Source organism: Rhinatrema bivittatum, chromosome 17 (assembly GCF_901001135.1).
Source record: "Rhinatrema bivittatum chromosome 17, aRhiBiv1.1, whole genome shotgun sequence".
NCBI classification, from domain to species: domain Eukaryota; kingdom Metazoa; phylum Chordata; class Amphibia; order Gymnophiona; family Rhinatrematidae; genus Rhinatrema; species Rhinatrema bivittatum.
This window is the reverse complement of record NC_042631.1, coordinates 60,387,058-60,414,310: the sequence shown is the minus strand read 5'-3', so window position 1 is coordinate 60,414,310 and position 27,253 is coordinate 60,387,058. Positions and strand designations below refer to the sequence as shown.

At 47.5% G+C, this 27,253-nt stretch overlaps 1 protein-coding gene across 1 annotated transcript in view; it reads right to left on the bottom strand.

The window, feature by feature from the left end:
* LOC115079138 (sodium/hydrogen exchanger 10-like) overlaps positions 1 to 27,253 on the bottom strand; it is a 947,289-nt gene that overhangs the window by 510,324 nt on the left and 409,712 nt on the right. Inside the window, exon 7 of the mRNA XM_029582257.1 lies at positions 4,999 to 5,139. Within this exon, the coding sequence (XP_029438117.1) occupies positions 4,999 to 5,139 (141 nt within the window). The remainder of the gene's footprint in view (positions 1 to 4,998; positions 5,140 to 27,253) is intronic.

The following is a 27,253-nucleotide window of genomic DNA, read 5'->3' as shown; positions in this document are numbered from 1 at the left end:
TTGTGGTTCTGAGGGGACACAAAGAGGTCTATTTGGGAATAACCCCATTGCTAGAAGAGGAAGGTCGCTACCGAGGAGTTGAGAGACCACTTGTGCGGTTGGAAGACACGACTCAGTTTGTCTGCCAAGACATTGTGCACTCCCGGCAAATAGGTGGCCCTGAGGTACATCGAGTGGGAGAGCGCTTCCGCCCAAATCTGCGCAGCTTCCTGACACAGAAGGAAGGAGCCTGTGCCTCCCTGCTTGTTGATGTACTACATGGCCACCTGGTTGTCCGTCTGAATCAGGATGACGTGATTTGACAGGCAATCCTGAAAAGCTCTGAGAGCATATCGCATTGCTCGAAGCTCCAGAAAATTTATCTGGTGTTTGGCTTCCTCTGGAGACCAAGATCCTTGTGTCTGTAGATCGTTCACATGGGCTCCTCACCCGAGGTTGGAAGCATCGGTGGTGAGAATGAGTTGAGGATCTGGTAGTTGAAAGGGCAGTCCCTGGAGGAGATTGTTCTGATCTTTCCACCAGGCGAGAGACAGACGGAGTGCGTCGGTGATGTGGACAATGGTCGACAGAGGCTGAGTAGCTTGAATCCATTGTGACCTCAGAGTGCAATGCATGGGCCTCATGGCCAGGCGGGCCATTGGTGTGACATGGACTGAGGACGCCATGTGTCCGAGAAGGACAAGGAATTGGCGAGCTGTTGCTGTATGCTGAGACTGCAACTGGTGAGCGAGGGATACGAGGGTTTGCACTCGTTGTCGAGGTAGAAAGGCTTTTGCCTGCAAGGTGTCCAAGTCTGCCCCAATGAACGACAAGGTTTGAGATGGGACTAAATAGGATTTCTCGTAATTGACGAGAAATCCTAGAGAAATTAGAGTGTGCAGGGTCAAATCCAGGGACGATCGAGCGGCTTGCTGGGTTGGGGCCCTGATTAACCATTCGTCTAGATAGGGGTAGGTGTGAACACCTTCTTTCCTGAGAAAAGCTGCGACAAATACGAGACATTTGGTAAAGACTCGTGGTGCTGACGCTAGGCCGAATGGAAGCACTCGGTATTGATAGTGCTTTGGGCCTACTAAAAACCTGAGATACCTGCGATGAACTGAAGATATCGCAATGTGCGTGTATGCATCCTGGAGATCGAGAGAGCAGAGCCAGACTCCTCTTTGTAGAATAGGTAGAAGCGAGCCCAAGGTTACCATCTTGAATTTTTCCCGCTGGAGGTACTTGCTGAGGGCACGTAGGTCCAGAATTGGACGAAGCCCCCCGGATTTTTTGGGGATCAAAAAGTACCAGGAATAGAACCCTAGGCCTTCTTGCGAAAGTGGGACGGGTTCTATTGCTCTTAACTAGAGAAGAAGGGAAACTTCCTGCTCCAGGAGGAGAGAGTGATCGGTTACTCTCCACGCTTGTAGAGGTGGTGAGTCCGGTGGAAGAGCAAGAAAGTTTAGGTGGTAACCCTGAGCAATGATTGCTAGCACCCATTGGTCAGTTGTGATTGATTGCCACATGCCGTGAAAGTGGCACAATCAACCTCCCACTGGTATGCTTGGCAGAGGAATCAGGCCGCTGCTCTCCAAGGGAATGTCAAAAACCTGAAGCAGGCCCTGGCTGGGGAGCTGCTTGTGGCTTTTGCTTCAGAGGCTGGCAAGGCTGAGGTTTTTTATAAGGCCTCGTAATTCGGGACCTTGGTGGTGGAGGATAGTGCTTCCTTGGACAGAAGAATGACTTCTTAGAGTCCTTCTTGAAGGGCTGTCTAGAGGGGAAGTCAGAAGGTATCGATGAGAGCTGTTTGAGGTTTTCATGATGGTCCTTTAATTCAGCCACTATTTGCTGAATCTGCTCACCGAACAGATTATCTCCTATACAGGGCAGGTCAGAGAGCCTGTCTTGTATTTCTGGGAGAAGGTCAGAAGACTTGAGCCATGCCCAGTGTCTTGCCGAAATGGCAGTTGCAGACACTCTAGTGGAGGTGTCAAAGATATCATAAGCTGTTCTTATCTCATGCTTTCCTGCATCAAACCCTTTGTTGACAAGGATTTCAATCTGGTCTTGGAATTGGTCAGGCAGGATTTGAGAGAAGTCCTGTATTTGCTTGAAAATGACCCTGTTGTATTGGATCATGTACAGCTGGTAAGAAGCAATTCTGGAGATGAGCATGGCCCCTTGGAACACTCGTCGACCAATATTGTCTAGAAACTTGTGTTCCCTAACAGGAGGGGTAGAGGAGTGAGGCTTCATCCTTTTTGCTTTCTTTTGAGCCGATTCTACCACAACTGAGTGGTGGTCAAGCTGAGATTTTTGAAAGCCAGGGGCTGACAGTACTAGATAGGTAGTGTCAGCCTTTCTGTGTACTGTGGCAATGGATCCAGGGTTTTCCCAGTTCTTTTTGAGGAGGTCAAGAAGAACTTGATGAATGGGAATAGAAGTGATCACTTTAGGGGCATCCAGGAACTGGAGAAGCTCCATCATCTGGTGCCTATCATCCTGCTCTGTCTGAAGCTGAAAAGGGACCAATTCCGACATTTCCTTAACAAAATTAATGAAAGAAAGGTCCTCTGGAGGAGATCGCTTTCTACTTTCAGTAGGAGAGGGAGGTGAAGGTAAGTCATCGGTGTCTGTGGAACTATCATCACCCCAGGTGTCATAAGGATCAGCGGGCTGACCTGTAGGATGAGAAGGGGGTTGGATACCCGAAGGGACCATCTGAGGCTCCGAGAAAATCGAAGGAATCACCGGGGGAACCGTGGATGTCCTGGGGAGTATCAGTGCCGGCATGGAAGACATCGATGGTGCTGATGTGCGTATCGCCCCCGATGAATGAATCGGTGGCAAGGGATGACATGGCATCGATGGCTGAGGCAATATCCCCGAAGGAGGAATGAGGAACGGTGTTTCTCCTCCCGATAAAACTGTCAACGGGGAGCGCGCCGGAGTCATCGGAGACCCGGGAATTACCGGTGGAAGGGCGGTCATGAGCGCCTCCATCCGGGATAACAGCGGAGCCAGCGCTGCTGGAATCGGGTCAGTGACTGGTTCCACTCTCGGTGCCGGTGTCGGTGCCGGAGGAACCTGGAGTCGTTGCATCGCCTTGTTGATGGCCTCCTGGACCAGCCGGTCCAGTTCTTCCTGGAGACCTGGGACAAGCAGCCCCGGCTCCGTGACAGAAGAGGGAGGCTGAGACACAGTTGGAGGGACCACCTTTATAGGCGGAATCGCGACTCCCAAACCCCAATCGGGTGAGGGTGGCTTCGATGTCCCGGTCGCAGGAATGGTCTGTGCCATTCCTGGATGGGGCTTCTTCGATGGTGGCTTGGATGGTGGCGAGGTCGATGATTTCGCTCTCTCGATGGTCCGAGACTTACGATGCCAATGGCGATGTTTCTCCCTACGATCCCCTCGATCTTCAGGGGGAGAGATGGGAGTCGATGGCCATGAAGACGTCGATGGCGGGCGGTCACCGAACGGTGGTCGATGCTGGTGCGACTTCAACGGTGCCGGTTCCGATGACGTCGATGCGATGGACGGCGTCGGGGTATGAGCACGGAAGAGAAGTCCCATCTTCTCCATTCTGGCTTTGCGACCTTTTGGTGTCATGAGAGCACATTTGGTGCAAGTCAGGACATCATGCTCATGGCCTAAACACATTACAGAGACTCCATGAGGGTCTGTGATAGACATGGTGCGAGTACAGTCCGGGCACCGATGAAACCCCAATGCCATGGCCATAGAAAAAAATTGAGCCACGGTACGGTCGACTGCCAATAGGCCGCGAGGGCCAAACTCGACGGTAATCGATGAAAAACTGTGAAAAAACTTACCGGAGTACCGCGGCCTGAAAAAAGTTAGAGGAGGGACCCCTGTGGGGCAGTTTAAATTTAATTAAGTCCGTGAGGAAAATTCCTGTCAGGAACCTCTTCGCAGCTCCTAAACCGCGAGGCTACTGCTGCGCGGAAAAAAGAAGACTGAAGGGGGACCCCTGCTGGCTGCAGGGTTAGTGCCATGCTGGGCATGCCCAGTAGGGGCCAGTCAAAGTTCTGCAAACTTTGACAGAAGTTTTCCGTGATTGGGCTCCATCCTGATGATGTCACCCATATGTGAGGACTACCATCCTGCTTGTCCTGTGAGAAAGCAAGGACTTCCGTCTTGCTGATTTCTCCACTCTCAAGGATTTCCTGTTCCTGTACCAATCTTGGCTATTGAACACTCTGAGTACCCACTCCTCAAGGGCTCCCCTGCATTCCCGGCTATCCGCTCCTCAGAGGGCCTTCTGCCTGACTGCATCTAGACCTGCTCCTCAAGTCTCTCTCTCTCTCTCACCAGGAATCTTCTATTGTGAGTACCACTGACTTCTACTGAGAGTTTCTCTGATTTCTACTACTCGAACTGCTTGTGGATTCCACGCGGTGTATCCCGATCCCGGGCCACTACTGTCACTGACCAGTTGAAGCCATTCAGCTTCCTTCTTTACAGTTATTTACAGTACAAGCTGTCAAGCACTACTTCTGGGCCCTGGCATTTCTGCTACGTCTCAACATCTCATACAGAGTTCCTCAGCATACCCCGTTCTGCGGGACACTACCGGACCTGTATCCCAGAAGTTGTCCGCGCTCATCTGAAGGGATCCCTGGTGTACCCCGCTCTGAAGGCCACTACCAGGTTTTCTCAGCTGTGGCTCTCTCTGGGTATTCCTTAACCCAGAACTGTACTACGTCATCTGTGAGTCTGTGGATATTACCTTTCCTTCCTCATAATAAAACTCTATCTCCAGCTGTGTCTTACGTCACTGAGACTAAGCCTGCTGACGGTGGGCGGAGTCACCTCTTACCTCAGCCCATGGTTTACATTCTCTCATAACCATAACACTTGTTTCATGTGGGTCTTAAACTTCATGTAAACCTTTGCAGCTAGTACCCTGTTGTAAATTTACCCCTAAATGCCCTGTCCGTATTATATATCAAAATAAAAATAATGATAATGCAAAATCAGAGTAAGACCTACCATTTGTGCTTTTAGCATGCGCAGTCGTGCTTCTTCCATCATATCATCAAATTCAAGAGGAGACGGAAGATTTGGAATTTCTTTCTTACAATCTGGGCATACATTGACTCCAACCTTTGGGAAAAACTCTTCATATTTAACCTAATGAAATAAAAAGAAATTAAACTTATTAATCCATAATAATAGTTCTCTGGGAAATTTCCCTTTAAAAATTAGTAGAAAGATTCACAAATAGAAAGTCCTTGCATACCTGCAAGCTCTCCAGCTAGTTCCAAAATTGACCCCATAAAGCTCTTCCAAGAAGAGGATGTGATAACTTGAGAGTGTTTCTTAGCTTTATAAGCATACTAGAGGATAGAGTACTCTAGGCTCCGCCTTTTCCCCACAGAATCAGCTTTATTATTTACAGCATAACAGAAAACAGGATAGTTCTACTTACAGCAGACGTTTTAAATCAAAAGTTACAGCAATAGATCAGACTTGTAATGGGAGCTGCCTTCTCCTCAACTCTAGGCCCTCCCTGTTTCCCTCCAGGGACTATTCTATTATTCCCCTGCTTAGAGCAATACCCTGAGAATAGAATTCCCTTCTGGACTGTGTCTTAAGGTGGACCAGGCTAAACATCAGATTCTGGTCTTTTAAAGGGGTCTTGATAACATTTAATGTGGACAAGTACAAAGTGATGCATATAAAGAAGAGCAACCCAAATTATAGCTAAACAATGCAAGTTTCCACTTAAGGAGTCACTTCTAGGAAAAGGATTTCAACATATTATCCATGTCATCATGGATAATACATTGAAATCCTCTGTACAGTGTGCAGGGGCAGCCAAGAAAGCAAATAGAATGCTAGGAATTATTAGGAAAGAAATAGAGAAGAGAACAAAGAAATAACATAATGCCTCTGAATAAAACGGAAAATGTCATAATGCCTCTGTATCGCTCCATGGTGAGACCGCACCTTGAATACTGTGTACAATTCTGGTCGCCGCATCTCAAAAAGATATAATTGCGATGGAGAAGGTACAGAGAAGGGCTACCAAAATGATAAAGGGAATGGAACAACTCCCCTATGAGGAAAGAGTAAAGAGGTTAGGACTTTTCAGCTTGGAGAAGAGACGACTGAGGGGGGATATGATAGAGGTGTTTAAAATCATGAGAGGTCTAGAACGGGTAGATGTGAATCGGTTATTTACTCTTTCGGATAGTAGAAAGACTAGGGGGCACTCCATGAAGTTAGCATGGGGCACATTTAAAACTAATCGGAGAAAGTTCTTTTTTACTCAACGCACAATTAAACTCTGGAATTTGTTGCCAGAGAATGTGGTTCGTGCAGTTAGTATAGCTGTGTTTAAAAAAGGATTGGATAAGTTCTTGGAGGAGAAGTCCATTACCTGCTATTAAGTTCACTTAGAGAATAGCCACTGCCATTAGCAATGGTTACATGGAATAGACTTAGTTTTTGGGTACTTGCCAGGTTCTTATGGCCTGGATTGGCCTGGATTGGCCTGGATTGGCCTGGATTGGCCAAATTACTACCTCCACCTTCCTCTATTCCTGATGCCTTTCAACTAGCTTGATCACTCCATTCTTATACTTCACTTCAATGCATATCCAGCATAGTTCTCTGCTTCAACAGCAGGGGAAAAGAAAAATTGTTACTTCACACATCCAGCAGAGCTCTCTGCTTAAACGGCAGGGGAGAAGAAAAAAGGATTCACACTCACAAAGCGGGGAGTAGCTGGCTTGTTACGGCGGTTACTACCCCAAACCAAATGTGCCTGATACTTCACTTTCAATGCATATCCAGCATAGCTCTCTGCTTCAACGGCAGGGGAGAAGAAAAAAACTGATACCTCACGCATATCCAGCATAGCTCCCTGCTTCAACGGCAGGGGAGAAGATAAACAACCAATAAGGGCTGTATAACATAATCTGGGTAAAAACAAATAAGCATGGGTGTAGCTTGCTTATTGCGGCGGTTACTACCCCTACTACCTCTAACTACTCAAGCTAGATATTTCACTTGGATGCAGCTCCATCACCGCTCTCTACATTAATGGTGGGGGTGGAAGGGAATTAGAACCAAGAGCTAAGAGAAACAGATAAGTATGAGAGAAGAAATGAGGGAAGCTTGCTGGGCAGACTGGATGGGCCATTTGGTCTTCTTCTGCCGTCATTTCTATGTTTCTATGTTATGTTTCTATGTTGGAAACAGGATGCTGGGCTTGATGGACCCTTGGTCTGACCCAGTATGGCATTTTCTTATGTTCTTATATTCCTCTCTATCGCTCCATGGTGTGACCATACCTTGAGTATTGTGTGCAGTTCTGGTTATCACATCTCAAAAAAGATATAGCACAATTAGAAAAGATATAAAGAAGGGTAACAAAAATGATAAAGGGGATAGAATGATTCCCCTATGGGGAAAGGCTACAGAGGTTAGGACTCTTCAATTTGGAGAAGAGATAGCTGAGGGGAGATATGAAAAAATTAGTGGAGTGGAATGGGTAAACAGAAATTGATTGTTTACTCTTTCAAAACTTAGAAAGACTTGGGAACATTCAATGAAGTTACTAGGTGATACATTTAAGACAAACAGGAGAAAATAGACTTTAACTTAATGCATAATTAAACTCTGGAATTCATTGCCAGAGGATGTGATAAAAGATGATAATGTAGCTGGGTTTAAAAAAGGTTAAGACAAGCTCTTGGAAGAAAAGTGCATAAATCATTATTAAGGTGAACTTGGGGAAATTCACTGCCTATCTCTGGTATTAGCATCATGGAATCTATCTGTTAAGATTTATTGCACTTACCCTAAGGCTACCGTAAGGCTCCAAACTCAGCGTGGCAGGAATGTCAAGCATGGCTCCTCTCACCTTTATGCCACAGCTAATCTGGCTCCTTCTAAGGACTGCGTTCAGAAAACAAATGGAAGAAGGCGCTGCTGCTTTAAGAACATAAGAACATAAGAAATTGCCATGCTGGGTCAGACCAAGCCCAACATCCTGTTTCCAACAGAGGCCAAACCAGGCCACAAGAACCTGGCAATTACCCAAACACTAAGAAGATCCCATGCTACTGATGCAATTAATAGCAGTGGCTATTCCGTAAGTAAACTTGATTAATAGCCGTTAATGGACTTCTCCTTCAAGAACTTATCCAAACCTTTTTTGAATCCAGCTACACTAACTGCACTAACCACATCTTCTGCAACAAATTCCAGAGCTTTATTGATCATTGAGTGGAAAAGAATTTTCTCCAATTAGCCTTAAATGTGCTACTTGCTAACTTCATGGAATGCCCCCTAGTCCTTCTATTATTCAAAAGTGTAAATAACCAATTCACATCTACTCGTTCAAGACCTCTCATGATTTTAAAGACCTCTATCATATCCCCCCTCAGCCGTCTCTTCTCCAAGCTGAACAGCCCTAACCTCTTCAGCCCTTCCTCATAGGGTAGCTGTTCCATCCCCTTTATCATTTTGGTTGCCCTTCTCTGTACCTTCTCCATCGCAACTATATCTTTTTTGAGATGCGGCGACTACTCTTAGCAATGTCTCCCATGGCACTGATCGCTGCCTCTTGAACCACAAGATTTAGGGCAGGCAGCTCCAGCTTCCTATCTCTTTGCTGCGAAACCAACATGGCTGCCATTCCTGCCATGGCAGGAAGCACTCCAGCAAGAACTGGCAGCACAGATGAACCCGCTGATGTGGTCTCTCCCACTCGAGACAGCTGAATCACTGCGCTGCCCAGACTTCTTGTCCTCCACTCTAAAGAGATCCTCCCCCAGCCGATTGCAGGCACACTCTTCATTGAACATAGAGTGCAGTTCTATTCCTGTGGTCCAAAAAAAGCAGCCACGACTCTCTCTCCTGCTTCGTGGTCTCTTGACAAAGTAACACGGTGGCCCAAGGAAACAAACTGAGTGTGCTACTCACCTGATGCTCCAATGCTGTGCTGCACCTGTACAGCACATGATCTCACACTTTTTTTTTTTAATTGTGAGGAGGATAGGACCCCAGAATAGGGTGAGGAGTGATCAAGGAAAAGAAAAAACAGACAGGAGATGAGGGGGAGAAAGAGGCCAATTACAGTGAAAAATCAAAACCCATTCCAGCTAAACTGGAAGTCCCCTGGTCTTGAGCTATGCTCAACCAAGGGAGAGTACTAAACTTTCACCTCAGGAGCTGCGTGCCCAAATAAAATTCTTCTTCACCTAGTCTAACTAGGACTCAACTCAGAGCATGTGATGCTTGCCTACCATCTGCTGGACATAGAAAATACTAGTAGGCTAAGGTCAGTGCAGAAACCTATTGTTGCACTGGAGGTGGACCCTTGGGCCGACGTGGGGTTGACACTACCTGTAGTAGGGAGTGGGCTGAAAGACGGAGGCCGGCTGGCGATTCACCAATACCAGCCCTCATTCCCCACGGGTTGAGCCTTTGGATAAGGGTGCCAGCTGGACTTAGGTGGGCCTCCGTATGTCGTTGTCAATGGAAGGATTGAGAGGTCAGCCCAGAAGCAGCAACATTGGAGAGAAGTCTGTACTGGACGAGGTGGAGTCCTGGAGAACAGGGCGCCAATAGAACCAAAGTCAGACAGAGGGCACGCGAGCAAGAACAGGCCGGAGTCTGAATAGGCCAAGTCCAGGACGTAGACTGAAGGAGTGTTGTAGGGCAAACTGGAATCGGGGCTGGCGGCAATCTGGAAGCAGTGGCAAGCAAGGCTGAGGTCTGGATGAGGAGAGAGTCAAAAGCATAGTAAGGCAATGCAGAGGTCCGGGCTTGGAGAAAGGCAATAGACTAGTCAGGCAATGCAGAGTTCTGGGCTTGGAGAGAGACAATGGAGTATCAGGCAAGGCAGAGGTCCGGGCTTGGAGAAAGGCAATAGAGTAGTCAGGCAATGCAGAGGTCTGGGCTTGAAGAGAGTCAACAGCGTGGTCAGGCAAAGCAGAGGTCCGGGCTTGGAGAGAGTCAATGGCGTGGTCAGGCAAAGCAGAGGTCCGGGATTGGAGAGAGTAAATGGCATGGTCAGGCAAAGCAGAAGTCCGGGCTTAGAGAGAGTCAAGTCAACAGCGTGGTCAGACAAAGCAGAGGTCAAAACCCGAGGACGCAATCCGAGGGTAGTTTGGAATCAGGAACACAGGAATGAGGAAACCAGGAATAGGAGTCAGCGAGGATCAGGAACCAGGAACAAAGGAGAATCACCAGGAGGCAACGAGTATACAACCAGCATGGAGATCTGTTGCAAAGGCAATCCTTAGGAGCGGAGCCTGGCCTTAAGTACCGGAGCTCTGCTGACATCATCATCCGGTGCCACGGCTAGGTTCCCGTCGCGGACCGTACTTAAGACTCAATGAAGCGCGTGCACATGCCAAGGAAGGGGTGTGGCACTGAGCAATGCGTCTCTCCGCGGGCCACGCGGAGAGGCCCGAAGCAGAGCACAGGGATCTGCAGTTGAACTGGAGACACTGGGGGCGGCCCACCGCCACCAGGGTCAAGGAACCAGGCACTGGGTTCCTCTGAGAGAGGTGAGGGAGCCAGGCCATGGGTCTGCCGCAGCCGGCACATGTTACAGTACCCCCCCTTTATGCCCCCCCTTGGAGGTCTGGGTTTGCCCGGATGGGCACGATAAAATTGAAGGAGGAGGTTTTTATCCAGGATGTTATGAGCTGGTTCCCACGAATTTTCTTCGGGGCCGTAACCCTCCCAGGACAGCAGGTATTCCCACTGGTCGCCCCTACGGCAAACATCAAGGGCGTCATGAACCTTGTAGGTATTGTCGGTCTCTGCAACCAACAGAGGTGGTTCAGGAGCTTTTCGCGAAGGCCAGGATAGGACTACTGGCTTCAGAAGTGATACGTGAAACGTATTATGGATTCCCAATGTGGGTGGCAAGCGAAGCTGGTATGTAACTGGTCCAACACGACGAATGATTGGAAACGGTCCAATATACCTTAGTGCAAACCTTTGGGAAGGTATCTTAAGCCAAATATACCGAGTGCTCAACCAGACTTTCTGGCCAGGAAGGAACTCAGGGGCCGAGCGTCGATGGATGTCCGCAGACATCTTTGCATGGAATGTGGCTTGGCATAAGCGAAGATTCATCTGATTCCAGAGTGCCTTGAGGGCATCAGCAGTGGCTTGTGCAGCAGGAGAGGGCACTGATAATGGTATGGGCAGTGGTGGTAGTGGTTGCTTCCCATAGACAATAGAAAAAGGTAGGGGTGTGCATTCGTTTTGAACTTAAATGTAAAACGCAACTTATTTTTTTTTTAACTTAAAAAAGTGATGAGGCGTAAACGATCGGATTTCCAACTTATTTAACATAGCTATGTTGAATACGTTGGAAATCGCGATTGTTGATCTAAATAAAAATTTAAACCCCTCACCCTCCTTAAAATCCCCCCCCCCAAGACTTACCAAAACTCCCCAAGCTGGCCAAAAGTTCCGTGAGGGTCCGGGAGCGGACGCGTGGGGAATCACGTGACGCCGCGTCACTCCGACGTGGCGCCGATGTCACGTGATTTCCCTCGGGTTCGCTCCCGGAACCCTCGTTGGGCCCAAAAGGCACTTTTGGCCAGCTTGGGGGGGCCTCCTGACCCCCCAAGCTGGGGACCACCAGGGAGTTTTGGTAAGTCTTGGGGGGGGGGGGATTAAGGCGGGTGAGGAGTTTAAATTTTTATTTGCACATATGGACATAGACTCAACTTATGGAATTCTCCATATGTCCATATTGACCGCAAATGACCCCCCCTTTCGACTTATGGACTTATGAACTTAAACGTTTGGTCTGCACATCCCTAGAAAAAGGTGATGCACCTGTAGCAGCAGCAATATGGGAGTTGTAGGAAAACTCCACCCAATGAAGGAGTTCAGACCGGTTGTCTTGACATTTATATAGGCGCGGAGGAATGATTTTAAGAAGCGGTTCATACGCTCAGCTTGTCCATTGGCTTGTAGATTGTACGCTGTTGTCAAACTGAGGTTGATGCCAAATTTATTACAAAGAGCGTGCCAGTATCAAGCAACAAATTGTGGACCACTGTCGGAGACAATGTCCTTGGGCAAGCCATGTAGTCGAAATATGTGGAGAAAGGACAGGTGTGCCAATTCGGGAGCAGATGGTAGACCCGGCAGTGGAACATAATGGTCCTTTTTAGAAAATCTATCTATAGTAACCCATATGACCGTGTGACCCTTAGATGGTCCATGATGAAATTTGTGGAGAGATGTGTCCATGGTTCTTCAGGAGCTGGAAGTGGCTGGAACAAACCCCATGGTCGACTGACCAGGGGTTTCTGTTGAGCACAAATGTTGCAGGAATCAGTGGGCCACCAGAAGAACCACTGGAGCAACGCTAGGATTTGCGCTCTCCCTGGGTGACCGGCAAACTTAGTCATGTGCCCACCGGAGGACTCTTTCACGGAGTTGACGGGGCACAATAGCCTTCCCAGTGGGAACTGGGTGAGTCACAGACAAACAAATACAAGCTGGGTCAATAATGTGACCAGATTCTTCCGGAATATCTTCTGGTTCAAAGGAACGTGATAGGGCATCTGCCCAAAGATTTTTTCCAGCTGGACGATAACAAAGTTCGAAGTTGAACCTAGAAAAAAACAGGGCCTATAGAGCTTAACGGGCATTGAGACGCTGGGCATGGCTCAAGTGTTCCAGATTATTGTGATCTTTGAATATGGTGAATTTATGTCGAGCGCTCTCTAGCCACGGGAGCCATTCTTCTAGAGCCAATTTGAGGGCGAGTAACTCGCAATCTCCAATGCTATAGTTTCAATCTGCTGAAGAGAACTTGTGAGAGTAGAATGAGCATGGGACTAAGGATCCGGAAGCAGAACGTTGGCTCAAGACCGCCCAAGCCCCAATAATGGAGGCGTGGTCCCAGGCAGAAGTTCGATGGGACAGTCAAACCCTCGAAGAGGTGGTAGAAGGTTCGCTTTTTGCTTTGAAGTCTTCAAAGTCTGCATAGGGAGCTGTTGTGCCTGAGGAGGTGGTCGCCAAAGGAATCACAGGGGTGGCACCACTTTTTGTAGACAAGTCTGATGGCAGGTAGAACCCCATTCCACCAGCTGAAGCTACCCCCAATCAAATTGGGGGGAGTGACATTGGAGGCAGGGCAGTCCTAAGACTACCGGGTGGATAGATTTCTCTAATACCAATAATTCGATTTCTTCGGTATGAAGGGTGCCAATAAAGAGTCGAACTGGCTCTGTGGTCAGGGAAATTTGACCGGGTAACGGTTCTCCATAAATTGAAGAAATGTACAAGGAGGTCTCTAAAGGACGGGTATTTATACCCAGACGTTGAACTAAATCCTTGAGGATAAAATTGCCTCCTGCTCCGGAATCCACCAGAACAAGAACTGGAAAGGATCTTAGCCACAGAACCAAATCAAGGTGACAGGCATGGACAACTGAGGGGCTGGTGATGTTGCACCCAAGTTCAGGACCCCAACTGAACTTATGCCAGGTAGTTTCCTGGACGGACTGAGAAGGCCTGTAGGTGATGGCCAGGTACTCCACAGTACAGACACAGGCCTGTTTGTCTCCGCCGGAGGCGCTATTCAGGGGACAGCCGCCCATTGCCAAACTGCAAGGGTTCTTCTGTCTTGGCCACGATAGAGACCCTACCATAGGCAGGGTTGGTGGCTGGTGGTGAATGGGAGCGAACCCAAGAGGGCATCCGATTCTCCCAGTGACACTCTTGGAGACGATGATCAATGCATCCAGTTAGATCGATAAGATCCTTAAGAGAGGAGGGGAGCTCCCGAGCTGCCAATTCATCGTTCAGCAGCGGGGAGAGTCCATCCATGTAGATAGCTCGCAGGCAGTCTTCCTGCCAGGAAAGTTCTGTGGCTAAGGTCCGCAATTCAATCGTATAATCAAATAGGCTTCTTTGGCCTTGTCGAAGGTGTAGCAAATTTGTGCTTGCCACAGCATGCTGCCCAGGATCATCAAAGATCCACCGGAACACAGCCACGAATCGAGACAGTTCCTGTAGGAGAGAATCCAATCGCTTCCACAAGGGCGAAGCCCAAGCCAACGTCTTTCCTTCTAGATGAGACAAGATAAAGGTGACTTTCGTGAGTTCATCTTGAAAGATTGAGGGCTGCATAGCAAACTGCATGTAGCATTGGTTGATAAACCCTCTGCAGAGCTTGGAGTCACCATTTAAATGAGGTGGATCTGGTAGGGCCAACAAGGCTCTAGGAGTGGAAGGAGACGGCTGTTGGTGAGAGGAAGCCGGTACTAGAACTGAGTTGCCTGATAGGGCATCAAACCAGGCATGTAGACGCTCAAGAGAGGAGGCCAGTGCCTTGAGAAACTGTTTCTGTTCTTGTATCTTTGAAGCCAGGTCAGGAATAGCCTGGAGGGCACATGGCTCCTCCGAGTCCATGGCCTTTGCAACCTGTTGCACCGGAGGTGGACCCTTGGGCTGAGGTGGGGTTGACACTACTCGTAGGACAGATCCTACGGGTCCCCAACATCGGCAGGTGGAGCGGGCTGAAAGACGGAGGCCGGCTGGTACTTCACAAATACCAGCCCTCCTTTCCCGCGGGTTGAGCCTTTGGGTACCGGGGCTGACTGGACTTAGATGGGCCTCCATATGTCATCATCAATGGAAGGATTGAGAGGTCAGCCCAGAGGCATCAAAAGTGGAGAGAAGTCTGTACTGGTAGAGGCGGAGTCCCAGAGACCCGGGCACCAAAATAACCATAGTCAGACAGGGGGAGCCCAAGCAAGAGCAGGCCGAAGCCTGAATAGGTCAAGTCCAGGACGTAGACTGAAGGAGCGTCGTAGGGCAAGCTGGAGTCAGGGCCGGTGGCAATCTGGAAGCAGTGGCAAGCAAGGCTGAGATCTGGATGAGGAGAGAGTCAAAAGCGTAGTCAGGCAATGCAGAGGTCCGGGCTTGGAGAAAGGCAATAGAGTAGTGAGGCAATGCAGAGGTCTGGGCTTGGAGAGAGACAATGGAGTAGTCAGGCAATGCAGAGGTCCAGGCTGGAGCGAGTCAACAGCGTGGTTAGGCAACGCAGAGGTTCGTACTTGGAGAGTGTCAATGGCATGGTCAGGCAAAACAGAGGTCCAGGCTTGGAGAGAGTCAACAGCATTGTCAGGCAAAGCAGAGGTCCGGGCTTGGAGAGAGTCAACGGCGTGATCAGGAAAAGCAGAGGTCCAGGCTTAGAGAGAGTCATGGTCAGGCAAAGCAGAGATCTGGGCTTGGAGAGAGTCGTGGTCAGGCAAAGCAGAGGTCCACGCTTGGAGAGAGTCAACAGCGTGATCAGGCAAAGCAGAGGTTCAGGCTTGGAGAGAGTCATGGTCAGGCAAAGCAGAGGTCCGGGCTTGGAGAGAGTCAATAGCATGATCAGGCAAAGCAGAGGTCCAGGCTTGGAGAGAATCATGGTCATGCAAAGCAGAGGTCCGGGCTTGGAGAGAGTCAACGACATGGTCAGGCAAAGCAGAGGTTAAAATCCGAGGAGGCAATCTGAGGGTAGGTTGGAATCAGGAACACAGGAACGAGGAAACCAGGAACAGGAGTCAGTGAGGATCAGGAACCAGGAACGAAGGAGAATCACCAGGAGGCAATGAGTACATGATCAGCGTGGAAACCTGTTGCAAAGGCAATCCTTAGGAGTGGAACCCAGCCTTAAGTACTGAAGCTCTGGTGACGTCATCATCTGGGGCCGCGGCTAGGTTCCCACCGCGGACTCTACTTAAGAGTTAATGAACTGTGCATGCGCACCTAGGAAGGTGCGTGGCACTGAGTGATGGCGTCTCTCCGCAGGCCAATTGGGGAGGCCCAATGCGGAGCACAGGGATCTGCAGCTGAGCCGGAGTCACTGGAGGCAGCCTGAGGATGGAGCTGGTGGCTCACCACCACCACGGATGAGGAACCAGGTACTAGGTTTGTCTGAGAGAGGTGAGGGGGCTGGGCCACGGGTCTGCTGCAGCTGGCACGCTTAACACCTATTAGGGAACATGGCAACAAACCTGTTAATGACTGTCTCCATCTGCTATTTGGTAGACATAACTCATTCAGTTGGACTGGTCTGGATGGATGAAGAGAAATATAGAATATGCTATCCTTTGTCCATAAACAGGAAACTGATTCACCATAGTTCAAAAAGAATCTGAAAACATTCTTTTTTGAGGAATTTGTTTCCTCAAATACTTAAAGATGTGTTTTTGATTTAATGACACTGCATTTTTTTTTACTATTAACTATTGTACGGTTATTTTATGTTAATATTGTTTGATGCATTCAAATTTGTAATCTGAATTGAACAAAATTTATATGCATATTGCAGAATATAAATGTTTAAATGGATAAATAAATAAAAACGTGAATACCCAAATGCAACTCAATATCACCTCCTTACTTGGTCTACCATCAATCCTCTTCTGAAATCTGTCTCAAAAAAGGATGTACATTCATTTGAAATTAAAAGGTAATCCTGTGGGAATTATGAGCTTTGCCGGCTGGCCACATGTCAGGGTTTAACACTAACTTCCCTTTTCCCTGGCCTATGCGCTGAATAAAGCATCACTTGTGCTTAAGCCTCTCTGCCTAGGAGAGGATACCTGACTATCATGTATTTCTCTGGCTTATAATTAACCCTGATAGCCTGAAAGAAGGGCTGGGTGTTCCCTAGTCAGAGGCAGGACAAAGACAGGAGGTATAGGATTCAGCAGCCAATGAAATGATCCGTACACCCCCCCTGAGCCAAGCCAATAGTGTGGTGATACGTCTGTTGCTATGTGGAGAGGAGCCAATCATGTGATGACACATCATCTGCTTTTGAATGTATGCACAGTAAAAAGAGGACCCTCGTGAGGGCTCAGTCCTTTTTTCCTGCCTGCCATGCAACCTGCCTGATGTGTCTTCTTTGCCTCCATATTCAATATCTGGTGACCCGCGCCGTGATACTCCCTGCTCATCCGGCTGGACATAGCTTAGGTGCGCACCGTACAGCAGACTTGCCTTCGCAATCGTAAGTATTTTTAAAGTACTTTTTAGTATTTTTTAAGTATTTGTCAGCAAGTTTGTTCCCCACATTCGTGAGCATGGGAAGTGATTTGTCTGTACAGCAAAGGCTTCATGCTAGAGAGCTGCAGAAAAAAATCAAGAATCATTATTTCGTCACCAGGGGAGAAATAGCACAAGTCAGAATAGGGGACTTAGAAAAACTGATAAGTGAAATAGCTTGCCGCTGCCCCTGGTATTCAAAGGCGGGAACTCTGAATATCCAGGACTGGATTTTAATAGGCAATAGTCTTCATACGGCCCCAAGGTCCCCAATAAGGCAATTATTGCTCTGGCAAAAATGTACAGAGGCCCTAGAACACATAGGGATAAAGAGTCTCAAGGCACCATCTTCAATTCATGTGCCTTTAGGAGCAGATAGTAAGGAAGCAGGCAAACTGCCCATCCATACACTCCATCCACCTACCCTTCCCCCACCTTATCCTCAAACTCCCTCAGAGACAGCAAATTCTTTGTATCCTCAGCTCCCCATACCTACACCCATGGCACAACACATTCACACCTCCACGCCTTCTATAGAAAAACAACTCTTGAGCACAATTAAGCCACAACCTGGCCTGGGAGGGGCGGTTCGCATGGGATTTCAGCAAGAACAGCAGAAAGGAAGCCTTACAGGAGAAGAATTACTAGAAGGACTTCAAGCCTTTCCCATTACAGAAAGGATCAATGATCAAGGCGGGACAGAATATAATTGGTCCCCCCTTCCCTATAGTATCCTCAGAGAACTCCATACAAGCATTAAGGAGACAGGTTTCCATTCCTCTTACACCCGAGGTTTGTTAGAGGGTTTGTCTAATGGCTACAAATTAGTTCCCCAAGATTGGAAGGATTTATCCCGCATGCTCCTCACCCCAGCCCAGTATGTAGTATGGGAATCTGAATACCAAAGGGAAGCATTAATAGCGGGAGCCGCCTCGGGTGGCGCCTACCTCCCAGAACAGCTATATGGGTCAGGTCGATTTGCCACCATGGAACAACAAGCAATTGGCATACCAGCGGTCGCTTATCCAGCGATAGTCCGCTGCATGAATAAAGCCTTTAAAAAGGTCCCCGATTCAGGGAAGGTCACAAAGTCATTCACAATGACCCGCCAGACAGCCACAGAGCCCTATACACAATTTATTGATCGCTTGCAGGAAGCCATTCGGCGACAGGTAGACAATACAGAAGCGAGCATGGAACTCATAACAAAGTTAGCTTTTGAAAATGCAAATGCCGACTGTCGTAAGGTTTTACAACCCATAGTTGGCAGACCTGATTACACCCTAGCAGACATGCTTAAGGCCTGTGCAGATGTAGGTACCCACGCCTTTCAAATGGATGCCCTCGCTTTCGCCCTGCAGAAAGGCCAACCCAAAGGTACATGCTTTAACTGTAAGAGACCCGGCCATTTTAAGCAACAGTGCCGAGCCCCAGGTGGCGGAGCGTATAAGGGAACCGACTCTGCAGGGGACCCCAGATCACGACCAAAAACTGTATGCCCCAAATGTAAGAAAGGGTTCCATTGGGCTAATCAATGTCGAAGTACTGGTCAGGGAAACTAGTTTCCGGGCCAGCGACAAGCCCCAGCCCAATTGTTGCCACCCCCATGATTCGAGCACAGCCAGCCACAGCGGCAGCGCCGGCATAGATCTTATTAATCAAGACACCAAATTTGTAGCATTCCCGGGGCAGGTCACCCTGATGCCCTCTCAGCTTACAGGCCCTTTGCCTGAACAAACCATCAGGTTAATTCTACCTCGATCCTCTGCAGGTAAAGCAGGGATCTTTGTTATCCCAGGAGTTGTGGATTCTGATTATGAGGGTACCCTTATGATTCAATTTGAAACAAAATCCTCCCTCACATAGAAACATAGAAACATAGAAATGACGGCAGAAGAAGACCAACCGGTCCATCCAGTCTGCCCAGCAAGCCTTACACTTATTTTTTCTCATACTTAACTGTTTCTCTTGGCTCTTAGTAACCTTATGTTCTAATTCCCTTTTCACCCCCACTATTAATGTAGAGAGCAGTGATGGAGCTGCTTCCAAGTGAAATATTAAGTTTGATTAGTTGGGTAAGCGGCAGCATAGCTCTCTGACATGAAGCAGAGGGCAATGCTGGAAATGTGTGAAGTATCAGTTTTTCTTTTCCCCTGTCATTGAAGCAGGGAGTCATGCCGGACATGCACCGAAAGTGAAGCATGCCTTGAAAGTCACATTAACTATCATCAATATTGAAAAGCCTAATAATTGGTAATACCTATAGCCCATGAACCCATCCCTGTTTTTTTCTTTTTAATTGGGAGATGGATGCCCTTCATCCTTCTACTCTGTGAAGGTGGACACCTACCACTGGCCACTGGCATCCCGCTCCGTGAATGCCTCTGTGGCTACTGCCGCTCCATGCAGTGTTTTACTACCTGCTCTTTATATGCGTCCTCTAGAACTGATGGATCCCATCCCTGGTTTTTTTTTTTATATTTATTTAATTGGGAGATGAACAGCCCTCCATCCTTCCGCTCCGTGAAGGTGGACACATACCACTGGCTTCCCGCTCCGTGAATGCCTCTGTGGCTACTGCCGCTCTGTGCAGTATTTTACTACCTGCTCTTTATATTGACACCTACCACTGGCCACTGGCATCCCGCTCCGTGAATGCCTCTGTGGCTACTGCCTCCGCTCCGTGCAGTATTTTACTACCTGCCTCTTTATATGTGTCCTCTAGACCTGATGGATCCCATCCCTGTTTTGTTTTTGTTTTTTTTTTATTTAATTGGGAGATGACAGCCCTACATCCTTCCGCTCCATGAAGGTGGACACCTACCACTGGCCACTGGCATCCCGCTCCGTGAATGCCTCTTGTGGCTACTACTGCCGCTCCGTGCAGTGTTTTGCTACCTGCTCTTTTATACGTGTCCTCTGGACCTGAGGATCCACAATGTTTATCCCATGCCCCTTTGAAGTGCTTCACAGTTTTGGACTTCACCACTTCCCTCCGGAAGGGCATTCCAGGCATCCACCACTCTCTCCGTGAAGAAATTCTTCCTGACATTGGTTCTTAGTCTTCCTCCTTGGAGCCTCAGCTCGTGACCTCTGGTTCTGCGGATTTTTTTCTGTTGGAAAAGGTTTGTCGTTGTCTTTGGATCGTTAAAGTTTTTCAAGTATCTGAAAGTTTGAATCATATCACCCCTGCTCCTCCTTTCCTCCAGGGTGTACATATTTAGAATCTTCAATCTCTCCTCGTATGACAACCGATGAAACCCTCCACCTTCCTGGTCGCCCTTCTCTGTACCGCTTCCAACTTGTCCTTGTCTCTTTGTAGATACGGTCTCCAGAATTGAACACAGTACTCCAGGTGAGGCCTCACCAAGGACCTGTACAAGGGGATTATCACTTCCCTTTTCTTACTCGATATTCCTCTCTCTATGCATCCCAGCATTCTTCTGGCTTTTGCAATCGCCTTGTCGCATTGTTTCGCCGACTTCATATCATTAGACACTATCACCCCAAGGTCTCTCTCCCTGCTCCGTGCACATCATTGCACAAAGGGGACTCCTGGGCACAGTTAGTCATGGTTCCATGTGTCTTGCCCGTAGGAGAACAGCAGACTGCCAGAGGCTCCAGCGGCTTCGGATTTACCCGAGCCCCGGCACTGCACCCTAGCATCCTAGCAGTGACTCAGGCAATCAAAAAAGAGAAACCGAAGAGAACCTACTTGCTAGACGGTAAGCCCTTTGAAGGCATTTTAGACTCAGGAGCCGATGTCTCAGTCATAACCACTGATAACTGGCCCACTGACTGGCCAACAGTAGACTCCCCCTCGGTGTGGGGGGTAGGGGGACGGCAGCTGGCTCGCCGCAGTGCTCGCTGGCTAACAGTGACAAATCCCTCTGGCTCAGGCACAGCAAACTTAAAACCAGTAATTCTTCCCATACACATTAACCTTTGGGGACGAGATTTGATGAGTCAGTTTCAAGCCCGGCTAGTAATAGAAGATTAAGCATGTCTCACTGTAAGCCCACTGCTCTCCCCTTAGCTTGGAAATCCACAACACCCATCTGGGTAGAGCAGTGGCCCCTGCCTAACGATAAACTTCAGGCTCTCAATGAGTTGGTAAATGATCAATTAGTTGCTGGTCATATTGAACCCACTGTTAGTCCATTTAATACACCTGTTTTGTAATAAAAAAGAAATCGGGGAAGTGGAGACTCCTCCACGATCTCCGAGCCATTAATGCTATTCTGCAACCTATGGGTCCGCTTCATTGCGGCACCCCAAACCCAAACATGATTCCTAGAGATTATCAAATTTTAATAGTAGATCTGAAAGACTGCTTTTTCACAATCCCACTGTGTGAAAGGGATAAACAATTCTTTGCCTTTACGGTCCCTGTTTTAAATAATCAGAGACCTACTAAACGTTATCAGTGGACTGTTCTACCGCAAGGAATGTTGAACAGCCCCACATTATGCCAACACTTTGTAGATAAAGCGCTGCAAGGGTTTCGGAAGCGTTTCCCACATGCATTGATATATCATTATATGGATGATATCTTAGTGGCGGCACCTCAAATCCCAGATGACTGGCTGCTCCATTTATCCTCGGAACTAGCCAAATCCGGGTTGAAAATTGCCCCTGTAAAGGTGCAAAAACATGAACCATTTTTATATTTAGGTCATAAGATGCTGCAGACTTACTCAAGCCCTCAAATCCCACAGCTAGAAATGAGTGATGCTTTTACATATGTACAATTACAGCAAATACTGGGGTCCATCAATTGGCTGCGGCCCTATGTGGGTCTGCCTACCCATATGCTCAGCCCTTTATTTGATGCTTTAAGGAATAAGACAAATCCATCAGAATTGATCATGCTAACACCACAGCAGAGAAAGATTTTCCAACAGGTCAATGAGGCACTGAAACTTATATGGGTAGACAGATGCGCTGACAATGTTCCCTTCACTTTAATCCTGATTCCAACCGCGAAACAGCCTACATCGACCTTAACACAACAAGTCGAGAGGCAGACAGGGAACAAGACATTAATCATTGAATAGCTTTACTTGCCAGACACTCCTTCGCATACAATTAGCATGTTACCGCTTATGCATGCAGAACTAATTTTTAAAGGATGAGAACGTAGCAGAGTTTTGCTAGGACTTGATGTAGCAAATATAATAGTGCCTTTACCTCTTAGGGACTGGGAAAGGATGTGATGTCAATCCGCAGTACTGCAGGCTGCGCTGGCAGAATGTGTGGGTAAGATTTCCTATCATATACCATCAGATCCTCGTATCCTTGCATTTAATCAGGTCCCGCTCTCAGTCTATCCAGGACTATCGCCTACCCCTCTTCCCCAGGCACAGACGGTTTTCACCGATGGTAGTCCGAAATGGGGAGCGGTCGCCTGGCAAGTGCAAGGAAAATGGGTGACAAAATTACGCCACCTCAGCGGTCAGCGCAGAGAGCAGAACTAGCTGCTGTCATTCTCGCCTTGCAATGTTTCATGAATGCTGATTTAAATATTATTTCTGATAGCCAGTATGTTTGTAATGTTGTTTTTTCTCTTCCTGGAGCGTATGTAACCCCTTCATTAGATGAGAATCTGCTATCCCTTTTTCTTACCCTGCAGTCAGTCCTCCAACACCGCACACACCAACTTTACATTGCCCATATCAGTAGCCACCAGCCTTTCCCTGGATGGATTTCTGAGGGCAATGCAGTCGCAGATGCGGCCACAAAACAGGCAGTGCTTAGCGTCACTCCCTGGAATAGTCACTCCATGTTTCATCAAAATGCTAAGTCTATCGCGAAACAATTTAAATATCCCACTAGAGCAAGCCCGAGCTATTGTACAGCAATGCCCCAGTGTTCACAAGTCCCTCTGCCCCTTCCATGGGGTGTGAACCCGCGAGGATTACGTGCCAACGTAATCTGGCAGATGGATGTTACCCAATATCCCTCCTTTGCCCCCTGGAAGTTTTTGCATGTAACCATTGATACCTTCTCACATTTTCTATGGGCCACACCCCAAAAAGGAGAAGCTACCAAACATGTTATTAATCACTGTATAAAAACTTTTTCTATAATGGGATTACCCTCTGTTCTGAAAACGGATAATGGCCCTGCTTATAGCAGCCATTCCTTTGCTGAATTTTGCCAACAATGGAACATTAGACACATATTTGGCATTCCCTACAATTCCACAAGGCAAGCCATTGTGGAGAGAGCCAATCACACCCTTAAGACAGCTCTTGACAAACACAAACAAAAAGGAGGGAATGCCACTGGACTTCCCACTAAGCAGGACTGGCTGAACAAAGTATTGTTCACTTTGAATCATCTAAACATATCAGGTTCAAATCAGACCACAGCCATGGATAATCATTATGGAACTAGGGTTAGTCACCCACAGCCGTCAGTCTTGTATAGAATATTACCTAACCCTGTCTGGCATGGTCCCGTTCCTTTGTTAACATGGGGACGTGGATATGCTGCTGTGCTTGGTCCCACAGGTCCACTTTGGGTTTCCGAGCCGCTGTGTGAAACCGTGTAAGGATTGGCGTGGCATCAAGGTCCACAGAACCCGATCCCAACTTCTCCCTGAGCCTCCACAGCCCTCAGAAGGACAGAGACCGGACCCCCCCGCAAGAAGCAGCACCAAATGACCTGGGGACAGATGAAAGCCCTATCCAACCAATCTGCACAACTCCTGGAACAGCAAGGCCTTGAGAAAAACTCCAGAAAACTTCTTATTAGCCGCCTTTTCTTGCCTGAATGCCAACTCATTAACAATTGTGTTCTGCACCCTCCTCCTTTGCCTTATTTCTCCAGCTATGACGATTTCAGAACAAGGACTCTGGCAGGACAACATGTACATCCTCGATGCACAGAATTTTTCACACCTGTTGAATCGAACAGACTGTTGGATCTGCACACACCTGCCAACCCATACCCGCGGAGGACTAATGATGCATGCCGTGCCATTTAATCTTACAGGATGGATGAGTTTCCCGTGGCCGGGAGGTTATCCCCTTAACTCTCCAGTTGGTAACACCATAATACCCATCAGCATCCGTATTCAAGAGACTGCCGCTCTTTGTTGGGACTATAATACAGGGGATGGGGAGGGGATTCGGGTGGGAAAATATCCGTATTGTAACCGCACCATTGTATTAGAAGAAGTCATGTTCCGATCATACTCTAATGTAACCGCATACCCTGAATTCCCAAAAAACATCACAGAATACTTGCATAGCTTTACCCACCATATGTGCAATTGGCTGATCTCAGGATGTTCCGTGGGAGAACCAAAAAGGTGGTGATAGAAAAGAAAAATTCTCAGACGGGCAATTTAGCTTGTGTGAGTATGTAGCCGCTATGGTACAACAAGTCAAACAGCCCCGTAACTGGTACACTAACCAGATAGGGAACATTTGGATGCTGTGTGGACGTAGAGCATATATGCACATTCCCCCCAGATGGAGAGGCAGATGCACTTTAGGCTACATCCTCCCCTCATACTATGCAGTCAAAAATTTACCCAAAGCAAGGCTCCGTAACAAAAGGGAGGCGATAAATAATCCCATAGAAAAGTGTACAGAAACTCAGATAGCTAGAAGCCTGTTTCCCCCAATGGGGACAGCTATGAATTACAGAGACTTGCACATCCTAGCTAACTGGACGACTGCCCTATTTAATCAGACAGTCCATGCATTAAAACTACTCACAACAGAAGTCTCTCAGATTAGAGAATTAGCATTACAGAAGCGCTATGCCTTAGACACCATTTTAGCTTCAAAGGGTGGTGTTTGTGCATTAATTGGATCTCATTGCTGTGTGTACATATCAGATTATAAAGCAAACCTCACTCATACCATAGAGCAGATAGAAACCATGGGTGCTGATGCACCACTTTCAGGCAGAATACCAACTTCTCCATGGGATTGGCTATGGTCCTGGCTCCCTGATATTTCTGGTCTCAAAAGGGTGATTTCTATTATAATTACTGTAATTGTTTTAATTATTTGCCTGTGCTGCTGTATTCAGTGCATACCCAACCTCATATCCATATTGAAACCTTGTTCTCAGCCTGGATACAAAGATGTCTTGTATGCTGCTTAATAGAGAATCCTGAGCCCTGCAGCGGTTGGCACGCCACGCTGCACAAGCTCTGGGTGATGTGGAGATTCAGGAGCTCAGCGGCGGCTGGCACACCACGCCAACTCAGCTTTTTTCCTGCATATCCCCCTTTTCCTATTTCCAGCCCATACCAAGACATAACAGATTTCAGTAAGGGTCTAAAGCTTTATTGAGCTGCCTAAATAAAAACAGAAAGGGTGAGATGTGGGAATTATGAGCTTTGCCGGCTGGCCACATGTCAGGGTTGAACACTAACTTCCCTTTTCCCTGGCCTATGCGCTGAATAAAGCATCACTTGTGCTTAAGCCTCTCTGCCTAGGAGAGGATACCTGACTATCATGTATTTCTCTGGCTTATAATTAACCCTGATAGCCTGAAAGAAGGGCTGGGTGTTCCCTAGTCAGAGGCAGGACAAAGACAGGAGGTATAGGATTCAGCAGCCAATGAAATGATCCGTACACCCCCCCTGAGCCAAGCCAATAGTGTGGTGATACGTCTGTTGCTATGTGGAGAGGAGCCAATCATGTGATGACACATCATCTGCTTTTGAATGTATGCACAGTAAAAAGAGGACCCTCGTGAGGGCTCAGTCCTTTTTTCCTGCCTGCCATGCAACCTGCCTGATGTGTCTTCTTTGCCTCCATATTAAATATAATCCGAACCAAACAAGGCCATTTTCATTTCATTTAATGAAATCTGAAATGAATGGAGGCACCTCCAAAAATAACAAAAAATTTTATTTTCAATTGTTTTCAGATCCCATTCAAGTATTTGGGGCAAACAAAACTACAAGGTTTTTTTTCCCCTGAAGAGAACCCATGATGTCACTGAAGCTAGACTGAGCTAGACTAACTGGGGATAGATAAGAAGGGACGAGGAAGGAGTAGGACCAATGCTGTCAAGCACTTTTCCAAGGAACCTATCCCAGCTCACACCTGACTTCCTCAGGTTTTTTAACCTGAGATTGAAAGGTTTGAACAGTTAGCATTTTTATTCAGTCATTTCGCTACTGGAATTCAGACAGAGCCAAAGAAAAACATTTTTAAAAGATTTAAAAAAGGAAAGACTGAACAAGGTGGGCTGTGATTTACCCTGTTGTCACTCTGTGAAAGAGAGACAATGGGTTTTTGGGTAATTGCCAGGTTATTATGGCCTGGATTGGCCACTGTTGGAAACAGGATGCTGGGCTTGATGGACCCTTGGTCTGACCCAGTATGGAATTTTCTTATGTTCTTATGTTCTTACATTTAATCTGTCTGTTCACTATTATAGAATAATAGTGCAACAGTGAACAAGCAGGGGTGAGAATGTGTCTGCATTCTGCAGAGCAGCTTCAGAGACAGATTTCTGTGTAAAATAGTTCAAGATTAAATCTGCAGTAACTGTGACCAGGTAGAATCCCAGCCTGAACCTTTTTTGTTTGTTCGCTCTCTCTTTATGTGTATGGCAGAGATGTGCATATCTTTTAAATAAATATGTAATCTGAACCAAAATTTCCCATTTTCATTTTGGCGATTACTTGAAAAAATGTGTCATCTCTACAAAAAGCTCAACAATTTTGGAGTATCTGCTTTGGAAAATAATGCGTGCTTTTAGCAAATATGATCTATTCCATGAAAAAAATAACATGGCATCTGCTAAAAACAAAGGCTGAAGCCTATCTGACTGGGCTGAACTGAACCCAGCAGATTAATTCCTGCACATTTCCAAACAAGACACCAGGGACCAGGCCAACTCAGCTATGTTGAATAGAGTAAAACCAGGGCCTCCCCAGTTCCCTCTGAACATCACTTCATTCTTCCTTCCCCCAGATATCAGCCAGGGCCAGGGACTGCCCTAGTTTCCACTTACATCTTCCATGAGGGACCAGGCACAGGAAAAACATAGCAATTGTTAGCAGAAACAGACCCAAGTGGTCCATCCACTCTGCTCCATGCAGGTTACCCATATCTCCTGTTATGGGAAATAACTGCCTCTCCTACTCCCATGCCTTGATGTGGGTAGTAATTACCGCTTTGTGCAGGTTACCTCCATATCTTCTGTTATAGAAGAAACTGTGCATTCA